General features: G+C 36.0%; 1 protein-coding gene across 1 annotated transcript; it reads left to right on the forward strand.

Annotated features, from left to right (window-relative positions):
* Window positions 1-5,307: 5,307 nt before the first annotated feature.
* wbl (endoplasmic reticulum protein 29-like protein wbl) lies at window positions 5,308-23,871 on the forward strand. The gene is made up of 2 exons (XM_081768798.1): window positions 5,308-5,549; window positions 19,858-23,871. The coding sequence occupies exons 1-2, from the start codon at window positions 5,439-5,441 to the stop codon at window positions 20,494-20,496; spliced, it is 750 nt and encodes a 249-aa protein (XP_081624924.1). The 5' UTR covers window positions 5,308-5,438; the 3' UTR covers window positions 20,497-23,871.

The raw sequence follows: 23,871 nt of genomic DNA on the forward strand, positions 1-23,871 counted from the left end.
ATTTTGTGAAATAAATCTGGACTGTCACAAAAGGACTTGATTTAATAGATATGGATGTAATCAGGGACGAACCCAGGATTTTCTGAGGTTGGTACAACATACCACTATATTAGAATGATATTTTAATTTTTTAATGCTTTCAGGCATCTGTAGTGTGAATGAGGAATATTGTTTTGCTTGATGACTTCTTTTCCTTCAACCTTCAGACATGGGCGGAGTTAAGAATTGTCTCCTGGAGGGGCAGAAATTTTGTCTGCTGGGGCCACGGTAAATACAAATGAGAATTGAAGGACCTTATAGATGGCATTTATATTTTTTGTCAAAAACTTGGAGGGTCAATGCCCCTCTGCCCCCATAGTTCCGCCAATGCCTTCAGAAAATCGACTTAACTATTGCTTTTGCAACATTCCGCTTTCTTTTAGGTCCCAACGTAATTGTCAAGGCAGAAAGTTTTGGAAAGTGTTGCTGTGTTCAGTGCTGGCTTCTTATTTTAGATAGTGTATATTTACAACGAAGGGGGTGCACGTGCACCCGTACACCCTGCCTAGTTCGGCCCTGGATGTAATGTATTCATCTGATCAAGTTTGTTCAATGAATGATGGACAACAAATAGACTCGAAGCTGAATAGTGGTGATTTTAGGAGTGACCTGGGAGGAAATTCCCCCACGAATATTTCCTCAATCCTATAAATATGTATCAATATTTCCACGGTATTACTTTTACCCTATTTATTCAGTTCCCCCGGGGAAAATTCTCTCAAATTTGGTGCTGAGTGACCCAGATATTTGAAAAATAAGTCTTGGCCAGGAGAAAAAGTGGATCTGAAAAGGTAGGGGGACGGTAGGTAGCGGCACGGCGTCACGCCGTCCCCCTGGCTATATTTGCCCACTGTAATTTCTTAGGAACTGGGGGGATGCCGTATATATTTTTTGGAGGTGGGAGCAGTGGCGTAAATAGGACCCCGTAGATCCCGCATTGCTAGGGGGGCTCAAACCATCAGGGGCCACAAATCATGAAGTTGGACGTAGAGAAGGAACCCTACTCCACGCTGCCTGCGGGGAGGCCCCCAAACCTTTAGTTACAACACTGGGTGAGAGGACGGCGTCCCCCGCGTTCCCCCGTACTTTTATCCGTGATCTTAGCACGAATTTGTCTACTTTGTTAAAGCGGAGAACGAGATGTATCTTCTCACATTGTAGGTTGGCCTGAGGAACGCGGTGGCTCAGTGGTAGAGCGTTTACCTAAGATGCTTGGGGTCTCTGGTTCGATCCCTGCTCGCGCCGTATGGACTTTGTCGTGGACAAACACCGTGCTCGTGGGTTTTCTCGGGGTTTCCCGCTTCCTCCCACTTTCTTCATTCCACAATTTCATACATTTCTCGTCATCACCGTCTCCCTTAGTCTAACCGGCATAATTGTGGGACGTAAAACTTAAAGATTTCATTTCTTTTCTTGTAGTTGGCCTGCTTCACCACACACTTTTACCATGCGGTGTCATCACGTGACAGCATTCGTTTAATTCGTCTAGTCGTATTTTTTTTAACCTTTTCGAGCTTAGCGTCCTCTTAGTTGAACGCAACTGTCTTGAACGCAGTGGTTCAGTGGTAGAGCGTTCACCTCCAGTGCTTGGGGTCCCGGGTTCGATCCCAGCTCGCGCCGTGTGGACTTTGTGGTGGACAAACACCGTGCTCGTGGGTTTTCTTGGAGTTCTCCCGCTTCCTCCCACTTTCTTTATTCCACCATTTATTTATTTCTCATCATCACCGTCTCCTTTAGCCTAACCGGCATAACCGTAAAACTCAAAAATTTCATTTCATTTTCCTTTAGAATTTTATATGTATTAAGCCATTAACTGCTAACTTAAAATTTTGTAATTTAAAGATTCTGAACTTAAAATTTCCTGTATTTTATTCTTTTTTTTTAAATGCTTCCATATGAAAGACAGAGAGCAAAGCGTCTCGCGAAACCTTGAACGATTCCTATGTATCAATAAATTGTTTAATAGGGCAAACTGAATGATCCACTTATATTCATCTTTCCTAATACTTTTTGCTCAGTTTAGCTTAAGAATGAACTTATCAACTTATGTTCCGATAGGAACCAACATATTTCTCTTCCTGAATACTTGAAATATATTCTCAGTATTGAACTTCAAAGCGTATATCAGGAAATAACAAAGCTGCTAAATATGGTATTGCGCATTCCATCAACTTCAGTTTTCTGAAAACATTCAATGAGTGTCCTGAAAAGAGTGAAAACTTACTTAACGAACAGTATGACAAATTACGGACACTTCCTGAATTACGGACACTCTTTCTGAATTATGGACACTTACAATAAAGAACTTGATGTGGAAGCTTTTAGGATACCTGAATCCAAACAAAAGAGCTATTAATATTTTCGCCGAAACGAAGAACAGGGTATGAAGCTCATTTACAAGACTGTAAAGTATTAGGTAAGCTATTTGGTATTAGGTTAGGTGTTGTAAGATGTTTTACTTCTATTATTTTTTAAAAATACTTTACAGCTCATTTCTAAGGTATTTAGACATGACTATCCCTAAAGACAGTACGGGGAAGTAATGCTCCCATTTCTAGCAAATGCGGTACCATTCAGAAATCTATACTTCGGAAAAAAAAAATACTATAGGCCTACACCAAATTTTATTAATTATAAAATTTTATACTTAAAGGAAAAGAGTTAACATATATTGCAAAGAATATTGAAAACTCAAACATTAATACTATATTTATGGATTATCAGGAATAATCTTACTTGCAATAGTGATTAGTGTATATCAGCATCCTTTATACAGTACGAAATATCAAAACTAAAAATAGAAGTAAAAAACAATACCCTACAAATATATACAGGGTGAGTCAAAATAAGTGTTACAAGCTAATATCTCACGAACTATACATCAAATAAGAAAAATGTTAAGAGTCAATGTACAATACAGAGGGGCCTAAAAATGGGTCAAACACGAGTTTCCCCCGCAACCATTTTGGGGGGAGGGGTGTACGTGAAATTTTCAAATGGGAACATAGGGAAAAACTCTTCGTTCGAAAGAGCTTGGAAAATTGAACAATTTTTGTGGGAAACAATTTTCGATATCGGGCACCGTTTTCAAGATGTGTGGGAATGAGTGTGTATGTATGTGTGTGTGTGTGTGTCTGTCTGTCTGTTTACCCAGTTTTTTCAGCACGCTTCGCCATTGATTCAGTTGCAGAAAACTTCCTATGGGTGAATTCCTGTGTATATGTACAGTATGCATCGATAATGTGACAAGCTTGATGCAGTGTTGCCATATAAAAAGGCTATTTAATGCAAATTCGTAAAAGGGGTGTTTTTGACAGAAACGCGGCCCCTGGCAACACTGTTGTCATAAAAATACTGCAACAGGTGTGTTTTAGGTTAATTAAACACAAACAATGAGAAATTGCACATAGTTGATAAAATGAGTTTTTATACAAAAATTTGCGATGTCGCAAATTTTTGAATTTCCATGTAACTTCCTTTAATATGGTGTCATATTTCTATTTTACTAATAATTTTTAATGTCTTTTTTAGTTCATTTTCTATTTCTTCAAAACCCCTAACTTAGTTTTTCTTTGCTGTGGGTGAATTCCCATAAAGGCTGGTACGATAGGTTTATGTAATTGTTAGGACATTTTTGAAAGTTTCATGAAATAATAGTATGAATGTATCATATAACACTAATTTTGTACTCGGGGGCGCGGTGGCTCAGTGGTAGAGCGTTCACCTACGGTGCTTGGGGCCCCTGGTTCGATTCCAGCTGCATCGTATGGACTTTGTGGTGGACAAACACTGTGCTCGTGGGTTTTCTCGGGGTTTCCCGTTTCCTCCCATTTTCTTCATTCCACAATTTCATACATTTCTCATCATCACCGTCTCCCTTAGTCTAACCGGCATAAGCGTGGGACGTAAAACTTAAATATTTCATTTCATTTTCAATTTCGTACTCTGAAATTAATGTAAATGATATCTCACGTATAACCGAAATACAGTTTGGAGCATTTCAATATTTTTTTGTAGTCTTCTAGTATACCTCAGTAGTCTCCTTTCCTGCTTTGATGTGATATATACTTATATGTAACATTTCTGTCTCACATCCCTCCAATAGGTGGGGTGAAGCGATACACCATGTTTTTTATTCTCACTTGCAAAATATAAGTGCCAATGAACATCAGACTAGTGGTTGTGACAGCTTACAATATGATCGATCGAAGATGTACAAAACGTTCTGGAATATAATTTGATAAGGCATTAATATACCATTTTAAACCTTACAGCTTTATCAGATCACCCCCTTTACGGTATTGTATAATGTAGCCTTTCTGTTTACTTCCCAAATTTATTAATAAAATTAATTATCATAGTTATAACTACTTTTTTCTTATGGGTAACGAACTCATAATAAGTTTTTGAAGTGAAATTCAAGCAATATTAATTTTTTTTCAGGCATATTTCAGAACAGTATGAACGTAACGCGAAATTCGCTATATCTATTGCGATAAAACCACAGCATTAATAAAGATTTCTTGCATTTTTTATTTTCATTTTTATTTTTTATTTTATTTTATTTTTATTTATTTATTTATTTTGCGTTACGTTTCAGTGTGCTGGTATGTAATGATGCCCTCAGTCTCTACAGCAATGTATCTGCTCTTTCGACGCTTATGTGTATCGATAGATAAACATATTGTCTGCTGTATGTAGTATCCAATCAGGTAAAAGAACGTTCTGCTGTGTGGCTGACAGTTTAATATCCGTACGTTCAAAAAGTCATCTTTCAGCAAGAGCACCAACTACCGATGTGAGAAGATATATTGAGGTCTTTACATAGTGAAAATAAAAAAAAACCCTAAATATTGAAATTTAAATAGTATTTTGGTATAAATTGAAATGTTTATATAAATACATGGTTGTTAATTTAAATTGTTACTTAGTTAAAAGTACAAATCAGGTAGGAAGTTTCTCAATATTCTAGCAAAGTAATTCTTGTGTATGATAATTTCTGAACATACTGCAACTTCGGTAAATAGAGTTGCTTACCAAAGATGTTAAAGTAATAGATGGGCTATTCAGATAGAATTTTTGATATAGTACTTTAAGTAGTAAAATCTTTAATTTGGTACATTGTTCAACTGTAAATGTAGTTTTAATTAAATATTATCCTTTTCATACACTTACATATAGTATATAGCACTGATGTTGCTTCTACTTTCTTCTGAGTTCGTAAAGCAGCTCAGAGCATATCGCATTCTTCTTTTGTTTTAACGTCTTTGACTTTTCTAGACGTTTAATGATTATCTCTGCTTTGACACGTAACTTACGTTGATACTTAAAGCTGGCAAGTGCAAATACAAATCAGAAGCCGGCAGGAGTGACGTGTGTTGAAGCAGGTTGCGTGGGAAATGGAAATGCGAATATTTGGTGTTCTTTTTTGCATTTTAGTGTTATATCAGCCGTCTGAAGGGATTAATTGTAAAGGATGTGTTCCTTTGGACAACTTAACATTTGATAAGGTATGAATTACTGACGTATTATAAAATTTATTCTTCTTATATACGTGCAGTTTTACTATACGGACCCTTAATTTGTATTTGTATTTATTTTTTTTGTATGAACTTACAAGTATGAGGAATGTCCTCAAGTAAGTGTAACATGCGTCATATGTACAAAAAATTTACATGAGTAAAATAAAGTAATATTACCTTGTCATGATATTTACGTACTCCTCAATCGTATAATAAGTAGTAGTAGGAGTAGTAGTAGTAGGAACGGGTTAGAAGCTCCGCAGGGATTGTTAGGTTCTGTTCTCCACATTAAATGGGCAAATGAAAGATTTGCCCATATTTTTCTGTACATATTACAATATATGGATCCGTATAGTAAAATAAGTGTACCTCCGCGGAAGAGTCCATCTGCCTCCACATACCGTGCCGCTTACATCAAAAACAACAAATACAACCACTTTCTTGACTTTTACTATTCCTCTTACCTGATTTTTCACTCATTCTTCCTCACAAACTTAGATAAATTCTCCAATTGACCTGGTTAATTTCCTAAAATTGATCCGGCGATACAGCAATTAACCCACCAAGAAACCCCTGCGGAGCTTCCAACCCGTTCCTACTACTACTGGTATTTATACTATGGGTCCATATAGTAAAACTGCACGAAAATACACCTATTTACAAAGAAGGTTATAGAACACAAGTTTCCCATATAGATAAGTAGCTAGGTTGGTTCTTTCTGTACCGAACTTTAATATTTAATTCACATAGTATTGCCGAGCGAGTGAAGGCGGGTTAGAGACCCGCAGGGCACGATGTTTTCTGGCTTTAACTAACTAACTAACTAACTCTATGGCCTATGGAACCCGGAGGTTCAGTGCCGCGTTCACAAAAGCTCTCCACTGACTTCTATCCTTAGCTAATTGCATCCAGTTTCTACTTTGTACTCCTATCTCTGCGAGATCCATCTTAATATTGTCCTCCCATCTGCGCCTAGGTCTTCCTAATGGTCGTTTTCCTATGGGTCTACCAGTCAAGACTTTGAAAGCGTTTCTACTTTCTTCCATTCTAGCTACATGACCTGCCCACCTAAGCCTCCTAGACTTGACGACCCTAACAATGTTGGGTAGACCGTATAAACTATGTAGTTCCTCGTTATGAAGCTTCCGCCATTCCCCATTCTCGTTCCTCTTGGGTCCGAATATTCTCCTCAGGATCCTGTTCTCAAATACTTTCAGTCTATGTTCTTCCCTCAGAGTAAGCGACCATGTTTCACAACCATACAGAACAACAGGCATGATTATCGTTTTATATATTTTAAGCTTCAAATTCCTCGACAGAATTCGCGACGACAAGAGATTTTGAACCGAATAGTAACACGAATTCCCTGCTTTTAGTCGACATTTAATTTCTTCGTGAATATGATTTTCGTCTGTTAATATTGATCCTAAATATTTGAAAGTATCCACTTTATCAAAAGCATTATTTAATATTTTAACGCCTCCACAATTTGCCGTATTACGGTCCCGACGCACTTCCATGTATTTAGTTTTCTCTGCATTTACTTCTAAACCCAAGTCCCTGCAAGCGTTTAATAAGATCTCTGCATTTATTTCTACTGTTCTCCTCTCATCCCCTATTAAATTTACATCATCAGCATATGCCATAACCTGGTGAATACCGTTCAACTCTAGGCCCTGGTTGCTATCTTTGATTTTCCTTATGGCGTATTCCAGCACAAAGTTAAATAATAATGGCGACAACGTATCTCCTTGTTTCAGGCCATTTTCGACGTGAAAGCTCGTGGACAAAAATTTTCCTACCCGGACTTTACTTTGGGATTCACTTAAACATATCTTAATTAATCTAATTAGCTTTCTCGGTATTCCAAGTTCTGTAAGAACGTTGTATAATGTTTCTCTCCTAACCGAGTCGTAAGCCTTTCTAAAATCAATAAATAGTTGATGTACCGGGGTATTGTATTCCCACTTCTTTTCGAGTATTTGGCGAATGGTAAATATTTGGTCGATAGTTGATCGATTTCGTCTAAATCCGCACTGATAATCTCCAATAATTTCATCTGCGTATGGGGTCAATCTTGCTAACAGAATATTTGAAAGGATTTTATAGGATGTTGACAGAAGAGAAATGCCTCGATAATTATTACAGTCAGTTTTGTCGCCTTTCTTGTGAATTGGAACAATGATTGATTCTTTCCACTCTTGTGGCAATTCTTCCTTGCTCCAGATAAGGAGAATGAGTTTGTGTATCTTGTTCCACAATTTTTCGCCTCCAGCTAAAATTAACTCAGCCGGAATTTCATCTACACCCGGAGATTTGTGTTTCTTCAATTTCTTTATAGCGGCTTCCACTTCTATTCGATTGGGTTCTGGAATATACGGTTCTGCGGTGTGTATCTCCTTTTCTCCACGCACATTAGTTTTTGGCTGCGTGTTCAGCAAATCGTCAAAGAAATCTTTCCATCTATTTAAGAGGCTATCCGTATCGGTGAGAACTGTTCCGTCAGATTTCTTTAATATATAAGCACGAGGTTGATAGCCTTTCTTAAATTCGCTGATCCCCTTATACATGTCCCGAATATTTTTATTTTTACTATTATCTTCAAGTTCCTTAATTTTAGCTTTCAAAAAATCCCGTTTCTTTGTTCTAAAAGTTTTGGAAGTTTCCCGCCTGATATCTGCGAAATTTTGTGTAGTTGTTTCATTCGGATTTTGTAGCCACCGTAATTTTGCCTGTTTTCTCTTCTCTGCTAGTTTAATGCATTCTTGGTCGAACCATGGTTTGTTCCTACGTATTTCCGCGTGTCCCAATTTTTCTATTGCTGAACTTTTAATGCTATCTCTAATTTCAATCCAATTATCCTCAACACTAGTGCACTCCGAGTCTTCTAAAACCGCGAATCTATTCGAAACTTCAATCTGGTATTCCTCTCTTACCTGGCTCTCTTCTAATTTCTTTAAATTAAATCTCTCCGTTTTCGGACATTGAATATTACCTTTATTCAACGATAATCTCTCCCGTATTATCGCTACTACCAGGTAGTGATCAGTATCAGAATCAGCCCCTCTAAACGACCGGACGTCAATTATGCTAGATTGTCTTCTTCTATCTACTAAAACGTGATCAATTTGATTATGTGTTTTTCCGTCTGGTGATGTCCAAGTATATTTATGAACGTCGCGATGTGGGAATTTTGTACTCTTCACGATTAGGTTTTTGGATTTTGCAATGTTCACGAGTCTAACACCGTTGTCATTACTTTCCTTATGCAAACTTTCGTTCCCTATAATCGGTTTGAAAATGTCCTCTCGTCCTACCTTCGCATTGAAATCCCCTAATAGAATCTTCATATGGTATCGCGGGAGTTGGTCAAATATCCGTTCCACTTCTTCGTAAAAACTATCTTTTATATCGTCACCCTTATCTTCAGTTGGAGCATGTACATTTAAAACAATAATATCACACCACCGTCCCTTAAGAGTAATAAAAGAGAGTCTGTCAGTAACAAATTCAACCCGTTTAATTGCTGGTAATATTCGTTTGTGAACGAAAAACCCTGTTCCTAACTGGTGATTTTTATTTCCTTCCCCGTAAAAGAACGTAAAATTTCCGGAATTCTCAGATCCATTTCCTTCCCACCTAACTTCCTGAACTCCTACTAAGTCCATCCTGTATTTCTCTAACTCACTCGTTACAGATTTTAACGCGCCTGCCCTATAAAGACTTCTAATATTCCATGTTCCAAATCTCATGTCCATTTTCTTTTGCTGATGTCGTGCCAAGTTATCAGTCCTTGTCCGAGGCTTTTGTGAATGTTTCTGAACAAGTACCTTTTTTTACAGGATGAGGGTGTTAGCCTTACCCAAACCCCCAAGCTGGAGGACCACTCCTAGTCGTCTGTCCGCGACTGCTTATTCAGTATATTCGCAGCTAACCTTTATATCTAGAGGCCTTCTCCTCGATCCGCAACCTGAGGACGCGCCATGCCGTGGTGACAGGAACCCTGTTTTCTGGCTTTATTACAGCTAAATGGGAAGAGGGACCTGTGTTCTAGAACCTTGCTCTGTTTGTGCTCTAAATGGTTTCCTAAAACATTCTAGATATTTCCGTGGCGCTTGCCCAAATATTCGCAGGATAAATTTAATTACGGTAGAGGGGACGAAGATTTTTCTTCTAAAATTTCACTTTTTTTTTTTTTTATAACTGTAGCTTTTAGTTAGGTTACATTGCGTTCTGCTTGCCTTCATGGCTTGTATAGATTGGCAATGGTTTTTAAAAAGGTGTGCATTATGTTCTCTTGTTTTACTGTTGTTTTTCCATTGCACACACTGTAGTTCTATTTTTTGTTTACCTCACATATTACTCAAACATTAATTACGCTTCAATACCAACAACTCATTTCGGCCAATGTTCCGTTAAGGGGATCCAGTAATTTCTTGCACACGAAATTTGCAATTTCTGCACTTCTTTTCATTGATTTTCGTTTGATTACATAATATAACGTTATATTAGGTTAGTTTTGGACACCCTTAACGGTACATGGACCCTCATTTCTCCTGTATTTTTCTTTTTACCCATTTTTGGCCTCCCGCAATTAGAATTAACGAATAATCGCGTTCTGATTGATAATATGCGTGCAAACTGATGTGACCTCGTACGGCTACAGTTACACGTATGGACGAATGCCATGAAAACTATTGTGCAGAGATCACGGCATATGGTTAGTTTTGGGCTACCAGCTTTTTTTTTTTTTTTTTTTTTTTTTTTTGTATATATATATATATATATATATATATATATATATATAAAGAAAAAATGAGGTTATCTTTGAGTTTGGATTTTCTTCTTACCTTCACCGTTTGTATAAATTGGACACTCCCTTTAAAAAGATGTTTACGAAGCCCGCCATAACTCAGAAAGGCTAAGTACTTGCAATATTTTATTCATACTTTCTTACGTACGCTTCTGATAACTATCAGTAGTCTCTACAGCCTTTTGCATATTGCACTTCCATACAGTATATTTTTATTCCATTAACCTCTCAACTTACACATGAATCACTTACCCTTATGTGACATCAACTTCATTTCTCCTGTAAATCTTCCGTTTTTTACGTACTTCTGTTTTTTCACATCTAAACGTAACCCCAAAACACATGGCCCAATTGGCCACTAAAATATACAAATGCTACCTAGCCAAGTCGGGCAGGAGTACAATACAGGGTAGGATTCAAAAGTAATGAGCCTTCGTTCAAAAAGACATTTATTGAGCTGATTGGTGCAACGGGCTAATAGTCTTCAAAATAGGCACCTCCTATATCAATGCACTTCTCTAGGCGGCTTTTCCATGACTCAAAGGCTTCCCTGAAGGCCTGTTCCCGGGATTGCTACAGGGCCTGTCTTGACATTTGCTTTGATGTCCTCGATGAAGTCGAAACGTTTTCCTGTCAGCGCGGAAACAAGAAGAAATCAGGAGGCGAAGTCCGGATTGTAGGGAGGCTGGGGTACCACAGGAACGTTAACTCGGATCAGGTAGTCGGTGATGATGAAGGTGGTGTGGCTTGGGACTTTATCGTGGTGAAGCTTCCAGCTGTCCTTGATGTTCCTGCGCTTGCGCGCGGCGCTTCTTTTCAGCCTTTTCAGGACCTCCTGGTAGTAAGCAGCGTTCACGGTCTGTCCCGACGGGAGAAACTCATAGTGGACGATCCCCGTCACTCCGAAAAAGGCGATGAGCATGGTCGTTTTGTTTTATCACTTTTTTGAGAAAGGCAGGATCGCCTTCGCATCGGAGCACTTGGTTCCGTTTTTGTTCTTCAGTCAAAACTCTCGGCACAAGTTTCGCGCAGACTTTCCGCATGTGCAATTCCTCGGTAACAATGCATTGTACCGTTGTCTCCGATAAGTTCAGGGCTTCTGCTACTTGGTAGAGACTGAAACGCCGATCCGTGTTCAAAAACTCACGCACTCGTTGCACATTCATGTCAGTACGGGCCGACTACGGGCGTCCAGACCGGGGTTCGTCAGTCACCTCTTCCCGGCCCTCACAAAAAGCCTTGTGCCCTTTTTTGACTTGAGAATAGGACAGATACTCAGTCCCAAACGCCTGTTGAAGCATGGCGAACGTTTCGGAAGGAGACTTGCCCAACCGGAAGCAAAATTTGATCGCGTAGCGTTGCTCTAGCAAACTTTCCATATCGCCGTGTCACGCACCACTGTATAGGGGCTACTGGTAAGGCCAATGCTACCGCTCCGAACGCTGGGAGCCAAATGACCCGCGTTGCGCTGTGAAGCCAACACCCACCACCACCGTCGCTGTCAAGCGGAGCGCGCTGCAGGATGCACACGCGTCAGTATAAATTGAGGCTCATTACTTCTGAATCCTACCCTGTAGGAGGGCACACTGGTGCATGTGGGATGGTTCTAGGTGCTGGCCGGCATGTATAGGTGATGGTAGGTTAGTGTCCAGCGGTTCCTTTCTTTATTACAAATGAATGGAGGTACTGGCATGTGTTCTAGGACATTACCAGTGCGCGTTAGCGGCAGGGTTGTGAGAAACTTAGTTTAAAAAAAGAAAAAGGAAAAAAACACTAGGTTTTGTTGGTCAGAATTAGGTTTTGTTGGATAATATTGTGTTTTATTAAATTAAAGTCATATTCCTACTTGAAATACCATTTAAGCATATATGTTCTACTGTACTCATGAAACTATGGAATTCCTTTCTGATGCCACGGTGGTTCACCTCTGGTGCTGGTTTCTAGTTTGATCCCAGCTTCCGCCAAGTACGTTCTCTAGTGGACAAATTTGGTGTGCAGGGTTTTCTTGGGGTTCTCCTGTTTCCTGCCACTCTCGTCCATGCCATCATTCAGGGTTGGCTGGTTTAAACCAGCTGTTTTTTTTCACACACGCACACACACACACACACACAAAAAAAAAAACACTGGTTTAAACCAAAAACCGAAAAATGTTCGTAAATTTGTAGGTGATCACGTTTCATTCCCATATATTATTCGTATTATATTCAGACCTAAATTTCCCATTCATTACTCAAAGAGATTATACAACAAAATCTTTTCTTTTTATGTTTACCGTATGAATGTTTCTTTTGTGATTTTTTTGTAGTTTCTTATTATTGTTATGCAATTTCAGTCAAAGAAAAATTTAAATATTGTTTCGTTTTAGTAATGTTTCCTACTGATAAAATACATCGAAATGCCGTACTTTTTATTGGGGGGGGGGAGTCTAACAAACCGCACAATGGGCATTTATTGAAATCAGAAGTATAATTGCTATTTATTTATGTATAAATGGGTCAGAGCCAAAGTAGACTCAAATAATTCCTGTCTTTATTCACTTTTCTTACTGATATGCAAATTAAGTCGTCGTATTTCTTGAACGTCGACTAATAAAAGTCACAGTGGACTAACTTGGACTAAATTAGTTCTTCTGTACTCTGCAGTATTTTGAAATTGTCCATATGTAATTCTGAATAATGGTTTCACTTGTGCGACTGTTTATCTTTTTGTCCTTCTGAAGTGACTCTTGATAGTTATATTAACAGGTATGTAAAGATCAGTACAGCCTATTTTTATCAGGAGTTTTTCGTGAGTGAGTCGGCATTTGTGACCAATTAGTCCCGTTTTCGAGATCAAATGGAGAGCAGTTTATCTCGGATGTAAATCGAGAAGCGGTTTGCATTCCGCTTTAAGCTTATGTGGCCCCTTCTAGCATAACCCGGTTGTTGCATGATAACACCAAGGCGAAACAAACTTATTTCTTTCCATATGTAATATAAATACATGGAACAAATTATTTAAAAAAACTGGTTTAAACAAACAAACAAAAAAAAAGAAACTTTTTTTTCAATAAAAAGTATGTTTTTTGCCAACCTTGCCATCATTATTATCCGTGTCGTCACAGTCTCGCTTAGTCCTGCTGCATAATCATGAGACTTTGAACTAAACTTGGTAATAAAAAATAAAAAGATAAACAAAAGATGCACAAGGAATCCGTAAAGCCCCATACGTGGAACACACTTTGCACCATTGACACTCGCGCATATATATATATATACAGTGAAACCTCCCTCAACGGACACCTCTACAATACGGATAGATTGTTTGTCCCGGCATAAATATATGTTCTCTTACGGAACAAAACCCTCCCTTTTACGGACACTCTCAGATACGGACGCGGACAGTCCTTTTTTTCTCCCAAACGTTTCAATAACATCTTCACAACGGACATGAATTATTCTTGATTATGCGATATATTATTCTTGGTTATGCGGACAGTAGACAGAAAAGTCTTTTCCCCACAAGCGTAACTATCATGAGTCTAGACCTTGTAAACCATCAAACAGAACAGCTTCAAGCTCAACTTGAAATTCTTTTTTTTCTGCCCGCAATAAACTGCTTCCTGCTGGAAATCCTAGAAAATCTTCAATAAGCAATAATACTCATACAGGGTCAGTCGAATGGTCAAGAATTCTACGCGAAAGAAAGTCTATATTTCCTTACCTTAACAAATTTATTCCTTTTTCCTCTGGGTCTTGCATCTTTCCGACAATTTCAAAGATAACAAGTGAATTAATGATTTTTTTTTTTTTTTTTTTTTTTTTTTACAGGGTGATGACATGTAGTAAAGAAAATTACCATACACGCACTACCTTTTGCAGTATACGAATATATTAATACATCACCCACCAATAATATTATTTAACAGGAATGAATTTCTACTTCATCCCTCCCAGTAATTCAAATACGTACTAAATAGAGTATTTTCATATTGAATTTTACGTATTTACACTCATACGTAATATATTTACTGTATATTACTGCATACAATTACCGTTGTGAGAAATTAAATTTCAGTAATCTCTCTGTAACAGACACCTCTCAGTAACGGACAAAAATTCGGGTCCCATTGGTGTCCGTTATTCAGAGGTTTCACTGTATGTATATATATATTGATTTCTAGAAAGAAGAAAGTACGCATGTTTTATAGTGACAAAGATGGGAAATTTTATATAATACAGAATAGGAATAAATCACCTCTTGCACTTACGATTCAAATCCCAGAGCCAGCTGTTCTGAGTTTCATTCAAAACTCGCCAGACAAATACTCGGGTAGTAACTAAGGTTAGGAGCCAGAGATGAAAAATGGCTTTATTGAATAGGTTGTTGTTATTCTAAAATAAATTCCTTTCTTTTAAGAACTGAAATGTTGGAAATTGATTTTTTCCCTTACTTTCAGTTGCCAATTTGTTTTTTTACAATAGATTTTTCGATTAAAGGGGTTACAATAATTGTACTGTGCTTCACGTACTCCATCAGATACGCAAGAAAAATTAATGAGTTTCACGATCTGATTGCCGTGAGTATTGAGAAGACAGATGTGTGTCTTTAGTAATTTCCCTTTTCAACTGAAACGTTCTCGATTTGTAATTAATTAACACATGGATAAAAACATTTTATCTGTTGATATTAATACGCATGTAACTAAAACAAAGGAAATGTAGCCGCACTACTTTTGATTGCACGGGGAGACTTAGATTCATGGAAAATATTTGACATTCCTCGGTCCCTTAGGATACTGATGTCAATAAGCGTCTTAATAAAAACTCCATAAGATATTCTATTTTTGGCACGAATTTTGAATCCCCTTCTCCCCTAGGCTACGGCCCTTAAGGAAAGTTACATGATAAAATCGTAACTTGAGGTAGGTACTATGTTCAAAAACTCAATCAAACTATTCAAGTTTTTTTTTTTTTTCTCCAGTTTCCTTCCAAAATTCTGATTTTACCAATTACTGTACTTTCGAAATCACTTTTGTTAATCATTCGTTCCCTTTATCTTGAAGAGCATGATTGTTGGACGTTAAGATTAAAGCTTTTATTTTAATTTTCAAAGTTATTGTGTGTTTGGATCATGCGATTTCAAACTATATAGGTGAGTTCATACCTTCTCCCCAGCGGTACTGGGTCTAAAACAGAATATGGTGTTGAATCTTTCTTTTACACTGAGAGGGATATGATTTTATTCCTTGTTTTGAGTTTGTTGTATAGTTGAAGAATTTGATTTTATTCAATTTATTAACTTAATTTTTTTTTTTTTTAATTTCCTTGATCAGTTTCATACTTCATGTTGGCAACATTGGCACACTTGGTAGGAAAAGTGAAAACAGGAAAACGTAAGAAATAATGCTTCTACAAAAATTCTGTTTGTGTATTCTTAAAAGTACTGTCAATAAGAAGCTGATTTTCCTCGCCTTCAAATCTAACTGAGGAAAACACGTTGTTGTAATGTTTCTGTGCATTGAAATTAACAGCGAAGTAAGCAGTAAGAATTTTTAAAATGTTAGCGCACCATCGAGTAACTTTGTAATAAAACGAATATGAAAAAGAGAGGAGAGAAGAGGTATAAGAATGAAATGCATGTAGATAAAATAGAGAAAGAAGTGTCAAGCGAAAAGTATAGTGACGGTAACATCATGACGGCCACTATGTGTGGTGTTCGGAACTGACCACAAAGTCGTCGTCTTTTACTAGTGACATTGTAACTTAATGTGCGTCCCAAACTAGGGTTGGGCAAAACCGGTTTTTAAAAATAAAAACCGGAAACCAGTTTCTAGAACTGTAATCCGAAAACCGACATTTCGGTTGTCTCCGAAACAGGTTCGATTTTTCACCGAATCTGATTCCAATAAAAACTTTTGGAAAACACATAAAACTATTTCTGTGGAAACGGTATGGGTTTCCGAAGAACAAGAAACACTATTCTGGTCAGAAATAGAACTAATTTTGGAAAATAACGGAACTAGTTTTGAAGACAACCGGATCCGGTGAAAAACCCAACCGGATTTGGAGGAAACCGATAACTGGTTTCGGTGAAAACTGTTTTTAAACATTTTCAAAAACCGGTTTCGGTATTCCTAAAAACCAAAAACCGGTTTTTGTTCCCACCATTAATCCAAACACATTGCCATATATTTGGTCCGCTTTTAATTGTGATGAATGACATACACATGGAGGTTTGAGAAGTCACTTTCCTTTTTCTTCGTCTTCTTTCTCTCCTTTTTTCTCCCTTTTACAATGAACGATGGATGCTCCCTTTTGTGTTAATGCAAGTAAATAAATAGAATAGAAATGAGAGATTTTAACGTGCATGGCACCTCCAATATTTTAATATTTCAGTGTTTTACACTATACTTTTATTCCTTAGCTCTGTCCACAGCAGGAAATTATGTAAATAATTACTATAATATTCACTTTAATTTCATGCAAACGTCATAAATTATAAGCTGTTCCTCAATATCTATCTATTAAAATGCTACAGTGCGAATTAAGAGCGACTGAGCTCTGACCTATAACCTTAGCTTTCAAACCTTTGATTTACAGTTATTTGTGATTTCACGTTTATAACAAAGACAAATATTTTTAAAACAGTGTGCTTTAAATAAAATACTTAAAGAAATATTTTTCACAAAGTTTATCCTTTTAAATTATTGTTCAAAGGCCTTTGCCTTTAATAAGCTTTCTCCGAAATAAATGCAAATGAATTGTGCTGCCATCTTTGGAGCTCTTTTAAACTACGTTTATATGTTTGTGGCCAATCCTTTTCGACATTGAGATCTCGGAATCTACAGGCTCTAGAAACATGACGTTTTCACTGATCGATTGCAAATTTCATGTAGATTGTCCAGTTCTAATTGAATATTTAAAAAAAAAACAAAAAACAAAAAAAAAACATGGGCACTATTTCTTTATTACATTTTTACGGGTACATTGGAAGTGTTGAAATTAAAAAAAAAAAAACTAAAGCATCACATCCTAAGTATTATACATTCGAACACCACACTGTTGTATATAGGGGTTGTATATGTCTCAGGCGTTTGTTTCATGGCCAAATAATAATGGAAAAGGAAGGATAACCATTTCTCCAGTCTAAGATGAACTTTTTTTGAGTGTTTTGCCCAATGAACACCATATATAACTGACATTATAATTAATTGTGTATGTAATGTATTTGCTTATTACATACTGGATGCAAAAAGAAAGAAAACACTGGTCATACATGAATTAGAAACTCCAACCGGAAGCAGGCTCAAATCTTGCAATCGATGCGAGATATTGAGAAAAAATAATCGAAAAAAGTCTCCCCTTTATGACACTCCTTGGCTTTTTTTTTAATCAATACGTCTTTCACTTGTGTTTGTAAAGGGACATGTACAAATGTTGTAAGGAATGATAAGGAGATTTATGCACATATGCGAATGATGCGCTGTGTAGAGCGCAGGTTCAGCTAGTATTTCTTAAAATAGAAAATGTACGTCACTTAAATTGTTAAGAAGAATGAATTAATCATCATTCTGGCTTATTTTATTTTTATTATTTTTTTTAAATTTATTTTGGTTATTTCAACATTATTTCAATAATTTATAAAAGTAAGAATGTAGATTAAATACCACTACATTACAGTCACGCTTAACCGAATCGCTAAAACAGCTTTGCTCGCTCGGGATTTTAAAAATACCAGCAATGAATACAGTATTTGTTTTGGTCTAACAATTACTTATCAAAGTGTAAGTTTATTGTTAAGATGCTTTAGCTATATTCTTTCACTCCCTCATCATTGTTCCATTTTGACATACTTATTGCACAGTACTGTATATTAAAAAGCAAAAAAAAACTTGGTTTAACCTAATTTTCTTTCAATCGAAGCACCATCGGTCGTATCAAATTTGGTTAAACGGGACTAGTGTATTTTCTTCTTTGTCTTTTTTTGGAAGTGCTATAGTACTCTGTATTCTAATCTGGTATAGTTTATTTACATCATAAAAATGAAATCGACTTTGTCTGTTCCATTACAACGGAAGAAAGTTGGCTTACACTGAACTGAGTTTCCAGACCATGTCATTTTGATTTAACATGCATATCCTAAAGGGGACAGGAGGATCAAAATTTATGGCCAAAATTTGAGTATCCGAAAAGCCGCTCAAGTTAGGATTATAATCTTCATATAACCTCCTCACAGAAAATAAACGGGAACTCTTCCCAGTGTTTTCGAAAATTCTGCTTTAGCAGCTGAGGGGGAAGTTTCTACATATCCAGATCAGCGTTGTCTGTCTGATCACAGTTTGAAATGAATTTTTTGAATATGTGATACTCTTAGCACTGTCCTTTAGCTGGGATTTTATGTCAACAAAATGTTTGCTAAGGTGCAGGAAAAGGCTTTAAAATGTATGCCAAAATGTGAGTATTTCACATAATAGGAAATTTAGAATTCTTATATAAACTCCTTATAAAAAAAGAAATGGGCACACGCTTCAGCATTTTCTGAAATTCCGCATTTAAAAGGAATATTTCTGTAATTTTCTGAATATCTAATAAAAGATACGGGTCACCACACTAACCTTTCTCGCACCAAATTGTTATTAAAGTAATAGAATCAGCTTTTACCTACCCCCCCCCCTATTCTGGCCGAAAACTATTGGCCAATTCGCATTTGTTGGCAACACCGGATTTCGGAGAAAATAGTGGGTTGTTACAAAGATTCTAAGCCTGTCTATAAACGGAGCAGCGGAAAGTTTATGGATGGTGTTATTTTTTAATATAGTCCCGTGACAAGTCAATACAAGTTCAAGTGCGTTAATGCCGCGGTAAAAGATGATTTGTCGAATGTGTGTAAAATTTCGTCTTAACAATTATGCCGAACTCTCTCCGTTTCGTCGGTGTTAAATTCGTCGGTCTTTTTCTGTTGTAATTAAAATAGAAATCGGGTAAACGCAGAGTATAGAGCTTGAGTTATATCCATAGCCTCTATGCGTCGTCTATAATCTAGTGGCACTCGATGCTACCTTTAAAATTATCTAAGATTTTATATCACAATTTTTGCTTAGGTAGATAATCTAAAAGCTCTTGGACGTGGCGTAAAGCCATGTGTAGTCTAAGAACTTTTCCGAGTCCGGGTTCCAAAAATTCAAGAACAAAATTTCGGAATTGAAGTAGTAAGAGATATTTTTTGTGCTAGCTTTCCGCAATGAGTTATGTAACTGACGCTATCATCAGCGCATAAGACGAATTTTCACACATGATTGCATAACAGTGTTTACATCATACTCCAATTCTTCACATACAGTTATTTATAAGAGAACTTAGTTTCGTATTTTTTGATATTTTGTGTAAGATTATACTACTGAAATGAAAATTTGATTTGAGTTGAAATAAAATCTAAAATTAAGTCTTCATAATATTTACGCTTTGATTTTCTTAATGATAATGATGTATTTTATCTTTACAGTTAGTGTTCAGGTTCAAAGCCTCACTTGTTAAATTCGATGTCGCCTACCCATATGGAGATAAGCATAATGAGTTTGCTAAAGTAGCAGAATCTGCATTCACTCTACCTGATGTTCTTATTGCTGAAGTGGGCGTCAAGGACTATGGTGAAAGAGAGAACTCTGACTTGGCAGAGAGGTATAATGTAAAGAAAGAAGACTTTCCCGTTGTGAAACTGTTTGTGGACGGGAAATCTGAGCCATTAACTTTCGAAAGCGAATTCACGGCGAACAACTTAAAGAAATTCATTCGAGCCAACTCGGACGTGTATATTGGTTTACCCGGCTGCCTGGAGAAATTTGATAGGTTGAGCAACAAATTTATGCTGGAAAAGGACAAGGAAAAGAGGAAGAAGATTCTCCGTGAAGCTGAAGATGCTTGGGATAAAGTGTCAGGGAATACGGACCAGAAGGCAGCTGAAACGTATGTGAAGATGATGCGGAAGATCTTGGAGAAAGGGGATGACTTTGCGGAGGCAGAAGTAAAGCGCCTCGAGAACCTGAAGAACGGCAAGGTCAGCAGAGAAAAGAAGGAAGACATACAATACAGAATAAATATTCTGCAGTCATTCGTCCCCAATCCGTCACATGATGAATTGTGAACAACTGTGATTGTGCCTTTATAACGAGTATTCAATTAGAGAGAATTGTTAGTCTTTTCCATGTGATAATTTTCATTGATGAAATTTTACTTTTTTTTTCTAATGTTATTTTGTAAGAGAATGTGATAACAAATAATCAGTTATTCATGTAGATTGGTCACTTGATTCATTTCTCTGTGTGTTGAGTGGGTGATAATTGTTTTTTGTGACTGTGACGTTTTTGCAAGGAAGAAAAAAAAGCCGTGTATATGTATTGTATAGTTCCAAATTCACAAGTTGTTTTCGAAATATATTTTAAATATTTCGTGGGTTGATAGGGTGACGGTAAAATTTGTCACTTATGGAAGGGTTGTATTTATTGTGCTCTATAAGAAATAAATGAAAAGGGGTTGGGAATACAACTGGATTGCAATGTTATTATGTTGAAAATGTTCATTCCATACCGGTGAATTCTTCAGTAGTTTTGGGGCGTGAATGTAAGAGATGTATTCGGATTTTAAAGTCGCAATAAATTATCATTATACATCCATACACTGAGTCATTAGGGTGTTTTATTTTTCCTTACAATAGAGAACTTGTTTATTATTACTGCAAATCCTCTATTATTTATAGATAGCGCGTTATTGGGACACTATTGTTAACAGCATTTGGATACTCACAGATGTTGAATCATTCATAGATAGCGCGTTATTAGAACATGTTAGTATTATAGCATTTGAATATGTTTAGTAAGTTACTCATAAATATTTCTCATACCCAGTAACACAACATGTGTAAGCTGTTCATAATTTGAGATTATTCGCCCAGCTTCATGTCGTTTAATGTAACGTATATCAAGTTAATTCCTCAAGTTTTAAGCCGATTTGACAATATATTTTATAACGAGAGATGTTTATTGTTGAATTTTGCATTTACTTATTTATTTGTTCATTTATCATCGCCCCATTATATTTATTTCATTAGCTTACAAAAATTAATTCAAGCCAATATGATCTAATTTCATCTTCGTATGCTACTAGTCTCTCTCCGAGTGAAACTCCCGCCTTTTTTGTTTGTATGTTTGTTTGTTTCCTTCGAAGTAAAGCAGTGAAATCGAAAGATAGCGTACTAGAGTATTCAAAAGTATTAGAAAGTAGAATGGATAAGATTCTCTGATTTTTTTTTATTTTTTTTTTTTTATCAATTTATTTTATTGCGTTATCCAAGTTTTGAGACACTGTGTTCTCCAAATTTCAATTTTAAGTTGTAATTTATTTTGAAAAAACAAAAAAGCGTGCGTTTTACCTGGATAGACTAAAATTTAGAATTGTCAAAAATCAAAGAATTTACATTCAGAAAAAAAGCTTAATTATTCCAGATCAATTCAGTTATATTCTGCCTCATATACATAGGATCGCTGTTTTAATTTTAGAAGGGACTAGGGGATACAGTGAAAGTTAGAGTAGTTGTTACGATATCATTATTCACAACAGGCAATAACTTGTGTTTTAATGTTTCGTTATCACAGTAAAAAAAAGTCTAATTTCTGTTGTTCTCCTAGCTGGCATTTCCTGTAAGAAATCTTTAAATTCTATAAGACTGTATTATCGAGAATGATATTATAAATGTGAAGATATACTGTATAATCTAATAATATTTAGTCGAAATGAGAAATTCTTACCAGAGTTCTTAAAATCTTAATATTTACATAACGCATTTTTCAAATATTAAAAGTAAATTGTATATACAGAAGTATGTTTAAAGTATAACATCTTGAAAATCAGTAGAAATGTGAATGATATAATCAAGTACTTTCTGTAGATAAGTGGATTCAATATATGCAATCTTTTGTAGTGAGATTTAATACCTATTAATTTTGGTATTTTGTTCTGTTCTAAAGTATTAACATTGTAAAGTTGCGAAAACTGTGTTCAGGTCGGACTATTTGTTCCCAAATTATTGATGTAAAATTAAAGTTTTAGGTAAACGTATTTATATAGCGTAAAATTCTAATGCAGTTTTGCAGTGTTTTAACATAAAATGGACTAGGGAAGTCCTTTGTTACCTGATATAGCAATGAAGGAACTAATTTGCCTGGACAGTGTGTGACATAATTTCAGAAACTTATCTTAATTAGCTCTTTATAGAACGAATTTGATCATCTATAATGGATTGTGATATGCTTAAATATGTATACAGTTCTTTGTATTCCGAAGTTTTATGTACTGCCACAGTTACCATGAAACCATTCCATCTTTTCTTATTTAAAAGTTCTGCTGATTGTTTATGTATACCAAAGTCATTGTTGAGTTACTGTTTGTGTGTTTAGTTTTAATGTTTATGTTTGTTATGTGACCTTGAAAGTCATAGGTGCAATAATCAGTTCTTGGCAGTGAAAATTTTGCCTGAGAAACTTACGGGACTCAGCAAGTTTTAATGTGTTAAATTTTCAACATAGTGTATACAACGATTCAAATAGAACGCGTTCAAAAATATTATCAAGAATTTGTACAAAATGTGGCACTAACTGCGAGAATTTTCTTTGTTAAATATATACTCAGGTTTTTTTTTTTTTTTTCAACAAATTATTCACTTCAACTACAATTTTCTGTAATTCAATAGAAATATGTATTTATCTTGGAGCCAGTTTCCCAATTCTAATTGGTCAAATCAGCCGCAATTAATAAAGTGGATATTTCTGTAAGTGTACGTAGATGAAGTGATTTTAAAAAAATGACGTTTACTATCACACAAATTGCTTCATCTATGCATTCAAATACAGGTTCATAAAGTTCCTAATATAATGCATTAAGTAGTACTATTTCATTCCGGATGTGAGTATCACTTTTGCATTTGTATTAACATAATGAAATCAGGAAATCTTTGTAATGTCAAGGTTACAGTATGATACGTATATCTGCAATCATGTGAAGTAATCTACATGCAGATTCAATTGTTTTGGTAAAATAATAACATGGTTACGAACGTGTGCGGTATTTACCTCGCATTAAGAGAGATACGTTTAGAAAAGGAAACTTAATGCTCTCAAAGCGTAACTTAGGTACTTTTAAAACCTGGCATTATAAGTGGCATTTTATAACAACTATACAATATTGCTTGTAGACTGATCAGTACTACATTACATTTTTATTTTTATAATAATACTGTTGGGTATTAAGTACTGAATATTGTTTGAGGTTGGAACACGATTGTACCTGACTTTCAAGTATTTGTAATTTACACATTCAGGCAGGTTAATTATCTGGTTTTCTTTGATGGTTGGTGAAGAAGCATTTGTTTTATTATTTTTGTCACAGAATTTTTGTAAATTGATTTAGAGATATATCAGTTGTGTGATTTTGAAATTGTTAGTATTAAAGATTATTATGAAAAGCA

Source organism: Thermobia domestica, chromosome 8 (assembly GCF_964235325.1).
Source record: "Thermobia domestica chromosome 8, izTheDome1.hap1.1, whole genome shotgun sequence".
NCBI classification, from domain to species: Eukaryota; Metazoa; Arthropoda; class Insecta; order Zygentoma; family Lepismatidae; genus Thermobia; species Thermobia domestica.